Genomic DNA, 13,870 nt, shown 5'->3' with positions numbered 1-13,870 from the left:
TATGAAAGAGATAATGCTTGATACACCAGAGTTATTTCAGGGTTAATAATGATGAAAATCTGTTCAAAGTAGTCAACTTTGTGGAGCATCTATATAAAGACTTTACATCATAAGAAACCACAGAAAGCAAATGAATAATTTATCTGCATGATGTAATGTCTGACCTTGCTTAAACAGATGTACTGCCACTGTGCTGTCTAAAATTGCTAAAAACATAGATATAAATAAGAAATTCTGGTATCACTTCCTGATGCAACAGGCACTACAACTTTGTGAGCAGTTGCATGCCTCAACAGGAGTCAAATAACATGAGTAATAATATTTAAAGTGTCTTCCAACAATTTAAAAGTAGTGGATGCAGCCCAGTCCATCACAGGAAGGTCCCTCCCCACCACTGAGCACATCTCAAGGCGCACTGCCACAAGAAATTGGCATCCACCTTCAAGGACGCTCACCATCTGGCCTATGCTCTCCTCTTGCTGCTGCCATCAGGAAGGAGGTGGAGGAGCTTGAGGTCCCACACCAGCAGGCTCAGTAACATTTATGACCCTTCAGCCATCAAGCTCCTAAACCAGTGGGATGGCTTTACTCACTTCAACACTGAACTGATTCGACAACAGATGAAACTCACTTTCAAGAATTGTACAACTCATGTTCTCAGTAAAATATATTATTTATTTATTATGATTTGTTTTTGTATTTGGCCATTTGTCTTCTTTTTCACATTGGATGTTTGTCAGTCTTTGCTTGTGTGTAGTTTTTCATTGATTTTATTGTATTTCTTTCTTCTACTGTGAATGCCCACATTAAAATGAAACTCGGGGTAGTACATGGTGAGATATATGTACGTTGATAATAAATTTACTTTAAATTTTGAACTTAAAGTTGGCCCACACCACTTCAGTTAGGAGTCATTCTAAACCTTCTTCTGAACTGGTAGAGAAGGAAGAAAAACTCTACATGGAAATTAGTAATTTCTCTCAGATCCTGCAACATTGCACCACAGACCCTGCTTGAGGGAGGGGGGGTGGATTCTAGGCTTCAAACACCGGACGCTTAAAACAGAGTGTAGTCACATAGGCTTGATACTCAACATCAAAAGTAAAGCACTAAAGCTATACTTCCTCCTTCCCCCTTCCTTTCCAGTTCTGATGAAGGGCCTTAGCCCCAAATATTGACAGATTTTCCCCTCTATAGTTGCTGCCTGACCTACCGAGTTCCTCCTCCAGCATTTGTATGTGTTGCACTAAAGCTTGAATGCAGTTCTTCAATAGGTTCAATGATCTCACTCCTATGGTCAAAGTCAGGATGTCCTCAAATGTCACATCCAACAATCTGTACCCAATCCATTTGACAAAGCTCAGAAGACCATATCACCACTTCTTCATTCCCAATAAGTGGGTGGATCAGAAGACCATAAGACATAGGAGCAGAATTAGGCCATTCAGCCCATCGAGTCTGCTCTGCAATTTCATCATGGTTGATCCCAGATCCCACTCAACCTCACACACTTGCTTCCTGCCAAAGCCTTTGATGCCCTGAACAATCAGGAAGCCATCAACTGCTGCCTTAAACGTACCCATGGACTTGGCGTCTACCACAGTCTGTGACAGAGCATTCCACAGATTCACTGCTCTCTGGCTTAAAAAAAAAAATCCTCTTTACCTCTGTTCTGAAAGGTTACTTCAATTTTGAGGCTCTTTCCTCTAGTTCTGGATGTTCCCACCATAGGAAACATCTTCTCCACATCCACCCTATCTAGTCCTTTCAACATTTTGTAGGTTTCAATGAGATCCCCACGCATCTTCTAAATTCCAGTGAGTACAGGCCCAAAGCTGTCAAGTGCTCCTCATACGTTAACCTCGTCATTCCCAGAATTATCCTCGTAAACCTCCTCTGGACTCTCTGTAATGACAACATATCCTTTCTGAGATATGGGGCCCAAAGTTGTTGATAATATTCCAAGTACCGCTTGACTAGTGTTTTATAAAGCCTCAGCATGATCTCCTTGTTTTTATATTCTACTCCCCTTGAAATAAATGCCAACATTGCATTTGCCTTCTTTACCATAGACTCAAACTGTAAATTAACCTTCTGGGAGTCTTGCACAAGATCCTCTGCATCCCTTATGTTTGAACATAAGTCCCTCTGCACCTCTGATCTTTGAACCTTCTCCCCATTTAGATAATAGTCTGCACTATTGTTCCTTTTATCAAAAAGCATTATCATACATTTCCCAACACTGTATTCCATCTGCCATTTTTTGCCCATTCTTCCAACTTGTCTAAACCCTGCTGCAATTGCATTGCTTCCTCAGCACTACCTACCCCTCCACCTATCTATGTTTCATCCACAAACTTTGCCACAGATCAATCAATTCTATTATCCAAATCATTTACAAACAATGTGAACATTTAGTGGCCAGATTGAAGTGATTCTTCGAAGATCATTTCTCTGTTCACTCCACTTACAACTCACCCCCCCTCCATTTACAGTTTAAATTTAGTTTATTTCTGAAAGTCATTGACCCAAAGCATTTGCAAACTCCCTGACTTGCTGAATCTTTCCAAATTTTTCTGTTTCTATTTTTAATTTTCCAGCATCTTCATTTTTTCAACATTTTCATTAATGTGCAATTGAATCTGGAGCTGCATCTCTTTCAGCATCAATCCATGTTTTGGCTGTCATGGTAAATTTGCAATCTAACATTTTTCACTCATACCCACTAGGAATAGAATAAAATTCTGAGACTTTGTAAGGCATTAGTCAGACCACATTCAAAGTATTGTGAACAGTTTTGGTCTCCATACCTAAGAAATGATGTGCTCGCATTAGAGAGGATTGAGAGGTTTACAAGAATGATCCTGAGAATGAATGTTTGGGGAGCATTTGATGGTTCTGGACATGTACTTTCTGGAATTTAGAATGAGATTGAAGACGATTGGGGGGGGGGGGGGCCGACCTCATTGAACTCTACCAAATATTGAAAGGCTTAGATAGGATGCACCAAAAGAGAATGTTTCCAAGTGTGAGAGAGCCTAAGAGCAGAGGACACAGCCTCAGAATTCAAGAAAATCCCTTTAGAACAGAGATGAGGAGGAATTTCTTTAATGGTGAATCTGCAGAATTCATTGCCACAGATGACTAAAGAGGACAATTCAATAGGTATATTTAAACAGAGGTTGATTGGTTCTTGATTAGTAAGAGCATCAAGTTTACAGGGGTGATGCACCATCAATAACTCTCCGAGATGTGAGGCGAGATATTGGCTTTTATTGACTGGAAGAAAGAACAAGCAGCAATTGACCACCATGCTATATCCTGGAGACTGAGGGCAGGGCTCAGGCCTCAATCGCCTTTATACCAGGGTCTGTGGGAGGAGCCACAGGAGCAGTCAGCGGGGGGGGGGCGTGTCCAGACAGGTATATGTAGTTCACCACAAGGGAGAAGGCAGGAGAATGGGGTTGAGCAAAATAAATCAGCCATAACTGAGTGGCGGAGCAGACTCACTGAGCTGCATGGCCTCATTCAGTTCCTATGTCTTATGGTCTTTTGGTCTTAAAATAATCAAAACTAATTTCCAAATCGGCTTTGCAAACAACAGAGTAGACATATTTAACTGTGTCTACTCTGTTGAGTTTGATTTAAATTTTGGCATATTATTTGCTTGTTTTAATTTCTGTAAATTGACAGCCATCTGACCTTCTGTTGCACATGTAGTAATGAACTTAATGACTAAAAAAATCCAACTCAAATATTTCAGCCACTTAGGGAGAGGCATAATTGTGAAAGAATAGAAATTAGGAAGTTGGCACTAATTAGGCACTAATCTATTTTCAAGTTATTTATAATCAAGGAATAAATTATGAAAATACAAAGAACTGTAGAGCACTTGGTGTTGCTGTGTTTCTGTTGTAATTCTGAAACTTGGCAAAATTGATACAGATAGTATGTCCATTCGAACATTGCAATTATAGATGAAAGTAGAAACATAGAACAGTACATCTCAGAACAGACACTTTGGCCCACAATATTGTGCTGGCCCTTTGATCTATTCCAAGATCAATCTAACAATTCCTTCTGATATTTTTAAACATTCTACCAATAATCTCTGAATTTCAATAGTATAAATACATGTGTTTCATTAATCCATGAAAACATTACTGAAAATATGTTGCATAAACTCAAATACAATGTTAAAACAAACAAATATAATTATGAGTATATATTGCCACCAATTCAAAGCCTTATCCTTATTTTTGAATAATCAGCATTTCATTCTATCTTTTCCTACTGGTGTCTGTGGCCCTTTCACGACTAACTCCTTAATTTGGCAGCAGTTCTCATTGAAATACAGCAGAAAGCTGCTGATTTGGAGAAAAGGTTCAATAAGACAGGTGGGAATTGAATCACGGAGATCAGGAGGACACATTGAGACATTTCACATTTATGCTTTCATCATTTTTAGTATCATCCTTTTTACACTGTGGGGGAGGGGACAATACTTCCTAAAAAAATACCTGATCTGTGATACGATGAGCGGATTTTTATGAGATTCGCATTGAGAATAATAGGGATCATCGTTACAAATGGGATCTAATGTTGCACTTAATATAGGAAAGAAAATATCCAATATATTTAGACAATTTATGTTTGTGGTGCCAACAGGAATTATGGTCATGAAAAGACCATGTCATGGCACATAGCTAATGAATGATATTTGATGCTTTATCCAGAAAGTCATTTGCGTACCAGTGAAGATCTCCCATGAAAGTATATCTATTTCTAATATACAATCTAGAATTTAGCACCATTGTGACATGAGAGGCTGTGCTATTGGTTTAATTAGGGTGGATTAGCTACATCATCACCCTCTTCAATATATATCACTGGTCAATAGCCAGACCCTCTATGGATGATTTTAAACCTTGATAAATAAAAAATGCTGAATTACAAATATAATCTCATTTTAACACAAGGCTAATATAAATTATTCATCAACTATGTTAAAATTATTTATAATCGAGCAATAAATTATGAAAAGACAAAGAAATGTGGGACACTTGGTGTGTGCGGTAATTCTGCAACTTGACAAAAATTAATATGGATAGTATGTCCATTTGAACATTGCAATTACAGACGAACCTAGAAACATAGAACAGTATAGTCCCTTCAGCCCCACAATATTGTGCCGAGCCATTAACCTACTCTAAACTCAATCTAACCCTTCCCTCCCACTTAGCCCTCCATTTTGCTTTCACCCATGTGCCTATCTAAGAGATTCTTCAATGTGCCAAACACATTTGCCTCTACCTCCACTCCTGGCAGATGGTCACGCTATCCTTGTAACTTCTGTAATGCATAAACAGGTACTCCTATTTCGATTAGCAATAATGAGCACTTTTCAGTTGTAAGCCCCTTTTGTACATTTAATGAAATAATTACAAACATAATAGAAACTTCTGCAGTGTAAGTGCACAATGAGCTTGTTCCCATCAGGGGCTGCATCTAGTGTTTAGTTAGTATTCAGGTACCGTACATTTCATCTGCAACAGATCCTGATGATGAACCACAACCTCCTAAATACACTGGTGTTATCCAATAAAGCACTCCATGGAATATTGCCTCAGTTTCATTGAAATGATCTTCGGCAGAAGGACTTGCTGACAGTAAACATGGGCTGGAAAATTAATACATGAATTGCAAGAAACAGATTGTCTTTCAGAGATTTGTCACAAAGACAATGACCTCTTTCTGTATTCAATGTGATTTAAACATATTTTTTCATATCACAAACAGAATTAACATAAACTCAATGGTGCAATAAATAATAGAAGTATTCCTAGCATGAGAACAAAGGGGATAATTGTCAAGTGTTGTAATTCCAAAACATAAAATTAATTGAGCTGGGAATGTGTGACTTAGTTCTGTTTTTACTTTAAGTGAGGTGTGAACTTATCGCATAGTAGCATCAAAACATATGCAATTCATTTATTTTTACATATAACCTGTAATAAATTATTTAAATGAACAAAAAAGCCTAATCACAGAATATAGTTACAATAACATATAGAATATATGTGTGTGTGTGTGTGTGTGTGTTGAGTCTTGTGCCTCTGAAGCAATCTCAATTTGTGGGCTTCCTCCATGGTGGTTGTAGGAGTTGACTCTAAGATTGCAGGAATTGGTTTGATAGCTCCAGACACCTTTCCTGAACAGTACTTGGCAAACTTCACTGGACGATGTGGATCATGATGTATGAGTACAGTGTGTGACATCACCATTTCCTTTACCTTTTGGAAAGCTACCTCTCACTGCTTTGTATATTTCTCCCCAGTCTGTAGTAATGAGTTCAAGGGATGGAGCTCCATAGTCAGATTTGACAGGAACCTGTTAGAGTAGTTGACAAATCCCAAAAAGGACCACTACTGTGACATGTCCTTTGGCCTTGGGGCATCCGCCACTGAGTGTATTTTCTCAGTACCCTTGTGTAATGCTTGTGTGTCAATAGTGTGACCACAGTAAGTGACGCTTACCGTAGTTTAAAGAATTCACATTTGCTGCATTGTGCTAGGGCCCATAATCTTCTAATCTTTTTATCACTGTCTTGAGATTTTGGAGATGTTCCTTGTCATCCTCACCAGTTACAACAATGTCAACCAGGTAGCACTGAGAGCCTGGGCAGCCTTACAGCACCGGGTCCAGAGCTTCCTGCCAGAGTGCAGTTGCAGATGCTACTCCAGAAATGGGCCATTATAACGATAAAGCCCTTTGTGAGTATTTAGGGTGAGAAGTGCTTTAGACTCTTCTTCCATCTCCATCTATAAGTAAGCGTCAGCTAAATCCACTTTGCTGAGGTGTTCCCCTCCAGAAAGGTTTGCAAAAATATCCCCTAACCTGGACAGAGGATATTGACCTACTCTCAGTACTGGGTTGATAGTGACACTAAAATCGCCACAGATCCTGAAAGACCCATTCTTCTTGGCTAATGGGACCAAAGAATTTGCTCACGGTCTCCACTCAAGCTTGGAAAGAATTCCTGCAACCTCCATGCAATCTAGCTCATTGGCTACTTTATCATGGATGGTACAAGGAAGCAGATGTGTTTTGCAAAACTTGGGCGTGGCATTTTCATTTAACATTATTTTACCCTTGATATGTTTGAGTGTTCCAGTGCCATCCTTAGACACCTCTGTGGCATCATCTAACACCTTTCTTAATTTGCTTTCAGTTGACTCTATTGCTGGAGAGAACATGACATGCATACGGTGGCTGCATTTCCAATCAAGCTGTTGTTGTCTTAGGCAATCGAACACCAAATCACCCCCCCCCCCACCAGCCCCACCAAAATACTGGACCGACTGTTTTTACCACGTACAAGCCCAATGTGGCTTGTTGGTTGTGGTATTTCACTGTTATGGATGTTATTCCCACAGGAGTTATCTTTTATCCAGTATATAGTCTTAGTTGGAGATCTGTAAGCTACAGTTTAGTTACTTAGAAATGCCATTCTATCAAAGACAAAGAAAGTGCTGCGATTTTATTAACTCAAACATCTTGCTGTGCTTCAACAGGTAGATGGTCATCTTGGGCTTGTTTAAAACTTCCTCATCGCCATTGTACTGTTTTGTAGTCCAAAGCGTAAAATTCATTGAAATAAAACATGTAGCCGGGAATGCATGTCTTAGTTCCATTTTTACTTTTCCCCTTCTTCTTCTGAGGTTTTATGGAGGTTGGCAAACAGCCTTAAGGTGCATTACCACCACCTTCTGTACTGCAGTGTGGGTCAGGATTTTGAAATCCTATATATTTATATTTGTACTAAATTCTATAAAAAAGACTTGTATTCTGAAGGAATCAATAATCCTATGATCCATTCAGCAAAACATTATTAATGTTAAACTGTATTTTATTCCCTGATAACTTTAAAATCAACTATCGTCCCTCTTGATTATACCTTTGACCCTTCACCAGTACCTGCGCAACAGTTAATTGTTGATGACAATACTCACATCTCCCATTATTGTGTTTCATTAAAAACAATCTACTATTTAACTTTGTGTGTCCAAACCTCAATATCAACATAAGACCATAAAACCATAAGACATAGGAGCAGAATTAGGCTATCTGGCCCACTGATTCTGCTCTGTCATTCAATCATGGCTCATCCTTTTTTTTCTATCTCTTCCTCAACCCCATTTCCTGGCCTTCTCCCTGTAACCTTTGATGCCATGTCCAATCAAGAACCTATCAATCTCTGCCTTAAATATACCCAATGACCTGGCCTCCACAGCTGCATGTGGCAACAAATTCCACAAATTCAGCACCCTTTGGCTAAAGAAATTTCTCTGCATCTTTATTTATAAAGGGCACCCCTCTATCCTGAGGCTGTGGCCTCTTGTCCTAGACTCTCCCACCATGGGAAACATCCTTTCCACATCTACTCTGTCCAGGCCTTTCAACATCTAAGTCATTTATATACAGCATAAAATGAAATGGTCCCAACACCGACCCCTGCGGAACACCACTAGTCACTGGCAGCGAACCAGAAAAGGATCCTTTTAGCTCTACTCGCTGCCTCCTACCAATTAGCCAATGCTCTAACCTTGTTAGTAACTTTACTGTAATACCATAGGCTCTTAATTTAGTAAGCAGCCTCATGTGTGGCACCTTGTCAAAGGCCTTCAGAAAGTCCAAACATACAGCATCCACTGCATCCCCTTTATCTATCGTACTTGTAATCTCTCAAAGAATTCCAACAGGTTCATTAGGCAGGATTTTCCCTGAAGGGAACCATGCTGACTTTGTACTATCTTATCCTGTGTTACCAAGTACTCCATCACCTCATCCTTAACAATCGATTCTAACATCTTCTCAACCAGCAAGGTCAGGCTAACTGGTTTATAATTTCCTTTCTGCTGCCTTCCTCCTTTCTGAAAGAGTGGAGTGACATTTGCAATTTTCCAGTCCTCTGGCACCATGCTAGAGACCAATGAATTTTGAAAGATCATTTCTAATGCCACCACTATCTCTAACACTACCTGTTTCAGAACTCTGGGGTGCAGTTCCTCTGGTCTGAGTGACTTATGTACCTTTAGGTCTTTCAGCTTTTTGAGCACCTTCTCTCTTGTAACAGTAACTGCACCCCCTTCTCTTCCTTCACACACTACATCAGGCATACTGCTAGTGCCTTCCACAGTGAAGACTGATGCAAAATACTCATTTAGTTCAGCAGCCATCTCCTTGTCCTCTGTTATTATTTCTCCTGTCTCATTTTCTAGTGGTTCTATTTCCACACTCATTTCTCTTTTATTTTTAACATACTTGAAAACACTTTTACTATCTGCTTTGATATTATTTGCCGGCTTACCATAGAACATAGAACATTACAGCACAGTACAGGCCCTTCAGCCCTCCATGTTGTGCCGACCCATATAATCCTTAAAAAAAAGTCCTAAACCCACACTACCCCATAGCCCTCCATTTTTCTTTCATCCATGTGCCTGTCCAAGAGGCTCTTAAATACCCCTAATGTTTTAGCCTCCACCATCAATAAATCTGAATCTGAACATGTTCATGGTCTCCTTCTGGTGTATGAGGTAGGTGCATCTCTACCGACATTGCTTGCTTTCATATTTCATCTTTTCCCTTCTAATGATATCATCACCTCCTCCCTCCTGCTCTTTTTTGCATTCTTCAACCTAGATATCTTTCTAGATATTATAAAGATGACTTCCTGTTCACTCTTCATCCCATTGTTTTCTCCACTATTTTTTGATTTCACTTGTAATAATGCTTTTCATTTCTCCTTTACTGTGATTTATTTGAATGTCCACTTCTTGTCTAGTTCCCTCCTTTCCTAATTTATTTGCTTGCCTATTCCTTCTAATCCAACATGTGCTGGAATCCACATCAAACATAGACTTCACTTTAAGTCCAAATAAGTTTTGTATTATCTCAGACGTAATTTCTGGTCTTGCCTCTGAATGTAAATCTTTTAGACTCCTGATTGTTGTGCTTGAATCAGACAATATTACAACTTCTGTTGTTTTTCACTTTAAGCAAAGCATACACATATCTGTGTGGAGGCATCCTGACGTATGCAATTCACCAATTTTTACATTTAACCCTCATTGAATTAGTTAAATGAACAAGAATGCTTAATCAAAAGATTATCCAAATACTACTGAAATATTAAGTGCACAACGATTATTCCACCTTCATTTGCTTACAAGTTGTTATACAGGTTAAGAGTGCTTGAAAACTCGAAAGAGCGATCTTTCAATCTCTAATAATGTTGCTCTTTTGGTTTCCCTTTTAATACTTTTTTTAAGATCAAACAATGGAGTTTTATCAAACCAACTTCCTTCAGAAGCAACGCAAATGGATCAAAATGGGTGTGCATTCATTAGACTGTAAGAATAAGAGCTTGCACATTGCCAAGAATGAATTACAGGATCATTGTTAACTTGACTGTTGCTATAACGTACAAGCACCTTCAACTCCTCTTTGATGCTAGATAATTATATGGAAGGATGATTCTATACAAACTCAGTCAATTACTTGTCCTCTTGAGAAAGGCAAATAATACGATTTAATGCAATTAAAAATAAATCAAGAGATGGACTGAAGGACCCTTTTTGCTTGAATATTTAAATAATTTGTCTGTACATCTGAGATTACTGTCATAAGTAGGTTATTCTGAATGGAACCATATCTCTTTTTAAACAGTACATCATGTCAATCAATTGTGAGCTTTGGAAACCAACAGAGGCAGAGTATCAAATGGACATGTACCAAGCCATTTAATATTCTACGTCAAGCACAAATGGTGCGATGTCAGTATCTTAAAAATGACTCTCAGCATCATTATATCCTTCTTCCACTATTAATATTGTACTTTTATATGTCTGAGATACTTTAAATATGATAAAAGAGGACAAATCTATTTCCACACTGAACTATCAAATTAAATGGTGAGGATGGGTAGCCAAGATGGGCAACATGGTAGTGTAGTGGTTAGCACAGTTGCTTGAAAGTACCAGTGATCATTGATCCCTCCCAAAGGACCACAGCCTCATCATGGTTTGGAGGCTTGCATCCCTCAATGACCTGGTGAGCTATATTGGCTGGAGTCAGGGCTTTATGCTTATGGTCTTGGTAGGGTCACCATGCCAAACATACCAAAGGGTAGAGGACAGACTAAGAGTGGCTCACCAGTCCTCCAGGTTCAGGGTTCATCTCAGGACTAACAACCCTAACTAGTAAAACAAAATTGTTACAGAAACAGCAATGAGGAATCCTTCTACATCTGAGTGTGATGGTCTCCACCCAGGACGTGCATGACTGACAGTGGTGAAAACCAAGAGGAAGCTACTGACATGATGAAAGGAGTCCTGAGCTCCGCCAGAGATGGAGGACCTTCACTGCTGTCCTAAACACTAGTAGCATAACAGGCAGGCATACATGTTAACTGATTGGTGTTCAATTCCCATCGCTGTCTGTAAAGAGTATGTACATTCTTCTTGTGAATACATTGGTTTCCTCCATTGAATGCTCTGGTTTCCTCCCATATCCCAAAGTACGGATGGTTAGGGTTAGTGAGTTGTGGGCATGCTATGATGGTGAGCATGGTGACACTTGCAGGCTGCCCCAGCCCAATCCTTGGACTATGTTGGTCATTGATGCAAATGATAAATCTCACTATATGTGTCAATGTTTTGCAGTAGAGTAAATATGACAAATAAAGCTAATCTTTTATCATTAAACAGAGAGCTTTCTGGGACATTGCATCACAAATCATTTGTTGAATCTTTCACTTTCATATTTCTTCTGATGTATTACAAACATGTTAATGGATTGAAAAAGAATCTAGTGCTTTCCCGCTGAATATGACAAATAAACTCTTCTCGGGCTTCCAGACGGGTACAGATACCCTGATGAAAATGGCAGAGTTCGTCATCAAAACATTGTTTATAATCAATACCTGTATCTGGCTGGAAGCCCGAGAAGAGTTTATTCATTATGTAATGTATTGTTGACATTTAAATCAGAAAGCATAACAATTGCAAAATTAATTCATATCTAAATGCACTAAAGCTGTTTTCCTTGTACACACATCTTTAGTCTAAGATAGTTATTGCTTACTTTGTGGATTTGGTGGTATGCTTTCTCTGTACTCTTTCAATTTTATTGATATCTTTCCTGTTGGTAGGTGACTAGAATTGCACACAGTACTCCAAGTTAGACCTCAACAATGTATTATACAACTTCAACATATCTTATCTCTTTTACTGAATACATTGATTTTTAAAGGCTAATATGTCAAAAGCTTTCTTTATGACCCTATCTATTTGTGATGACATTTCCAAGGAATTATGGATCTGTATTCCTGGACCCCTCTGTTCCATAACACTCCTCAGTGCCTCTATGTAAGACCTACCCTGCTTTGTCCTCCCAAAGTGCAACACCCCACACTTGTTTGCATTGAAAACCATCTGCCAGTTCTCACGCTGGTCCTGAACAGCCTTTGTATTTGTCGTTGGTTGGGCAGGGAAGATGAAGGACCTAGCTATGGTGTTCTGTTCTCGTGGTACAGGGCAGGCTTTGCGTAGCTGCTCATCTACACCACATGTTCATAAACCCGAAATCGAGGAAAGCTTTTCTGCAGTTGCAAAATAAACTTTTTTACCTTTCGCCTTTGGCTTGGTTGAAGGCTTTCTTTGCTTTTCTTTTTCAATTTCTGCAAATAAATTATTGTTACGAGTTATACAAGTAACGCGCATAATACTCAATTGTCTGACAATACAGCTGACTATCCAAATTTGATCTCAGTGTAATTTTTGGGGTACTCAGGCCTGAGGAAAATTTTAATACACATTTAAGAAAATAGAAAAATATTAAATTGTGCAACTAGAATTTTCAGGAGCTCTATTCTTACACAGATTATTCTGTACAATATAAAACAAGCTGCACTTGAAGATGACACCACTAACATTAAAATATCCTGTAGATCATTATATTACAGAACATGATACCAAAGCACCCAGTGAAGTACTAAGCCAAACAGCACGGAGTTGGTACAAAGATTTGATTTTGAAGGAAAATTTTAATTGAAAGAGAGATCATGTGGCATGGAAGCTTAGGTAAAGAATTCTAAAAGTTTGCTTATGAATTTCCCAGGCACTTGAGGAAGTCCTGAAGAAGGGTCTCGACGCAAAACACCGACTGCTTATTTGTTTCCATAGATGCTGTCTGACTTGATGAGTTCCTTCAACATTTTGTGTGTGTTGCTTTGGATTTCCAGCACCTGCAGACTTTCGTGTGTTTTTTCATCATGGCAACTGCACACTTCTTGCTATCGACAAAAGACAGATAATGTTGTGTCTGGGTCCAATGTCTCAGACATACTGTACAGTAGTGCAGCAGTTCTCTTACTAGAATAGTTCCCAGAATTCAGAACCATTGATTCTGAGATCCAAATTTAAATCTGGGGTAAAAGCATAATCTCAGCAACTATGAAATGAATGGTTAATTGTAAAACCCATCTAGTTTACTGATGTCCTCAAGAAAGGCACCCTGTAATCCTTACATTAACTAGTTTATGAATAACTTCAGTTTCTTTTAATCATGCTCAGTTCTGGGGCAACTGGAGAGCAATATTAAATACAGACCTCGTCCAGATCCTGTAAATAACTTTATGAATATGCTAAAAGAAGATCTGACTCCTTTGGAAGCTCCTTTGGTTTCCGCTAAATACACCTGGGCATGTTGAAGACGGAAGGTAGTCGGAGGTTGAAGGATAGATTTGATCAGATAGGGTTAAGGGTAGGGATGAGTGAAGGGCTGAATCACAGAGAGTTTATGTTGA

General features: G+C 39.0%; 1 protein-coding gene across 1 annotated transcript in view; it reads right to left on the bottom strand.

Annotated features, from left to right (window-relative positions):
- trdn (triadin) overlaps positions 1 to 13,870 on the bottom strand; it is a 507,565-nt gene that overhangs the window by 107,871 nt on the left and 385,824 nt on the right. The window contains exon 38 of the mRNA XM_073055375.1: positions 12,692 to 12,742. Within this exon, the coding sequence (XP_072911476.1) occupies positions 12,692 to 12,742 (51 nt within the window). The remainder of the gene's footprint in view (positions 1 to 12,691; positions 12,743 to 13,870) is intronic.

This window comes from Hemitrygon akajei, chromosome 9 (assembly GCF_048418815.1).
Source record: "Hemitrygon akajei chromosome 9, sHemAka1.3, whole genome shotgun sequence".
NCBI classification, from domain to species: Eukaryota; Metazoa; Chordata; class Chondrichthyes; order Myliobatiformes; family Dasyatidae; genus Hemitrygon; species Hemitrygon akajei.
Note: the sequence above shows the minus strand (reverse complement) of the source record. Positions and strands in the feature narration are given on the sequence as shown.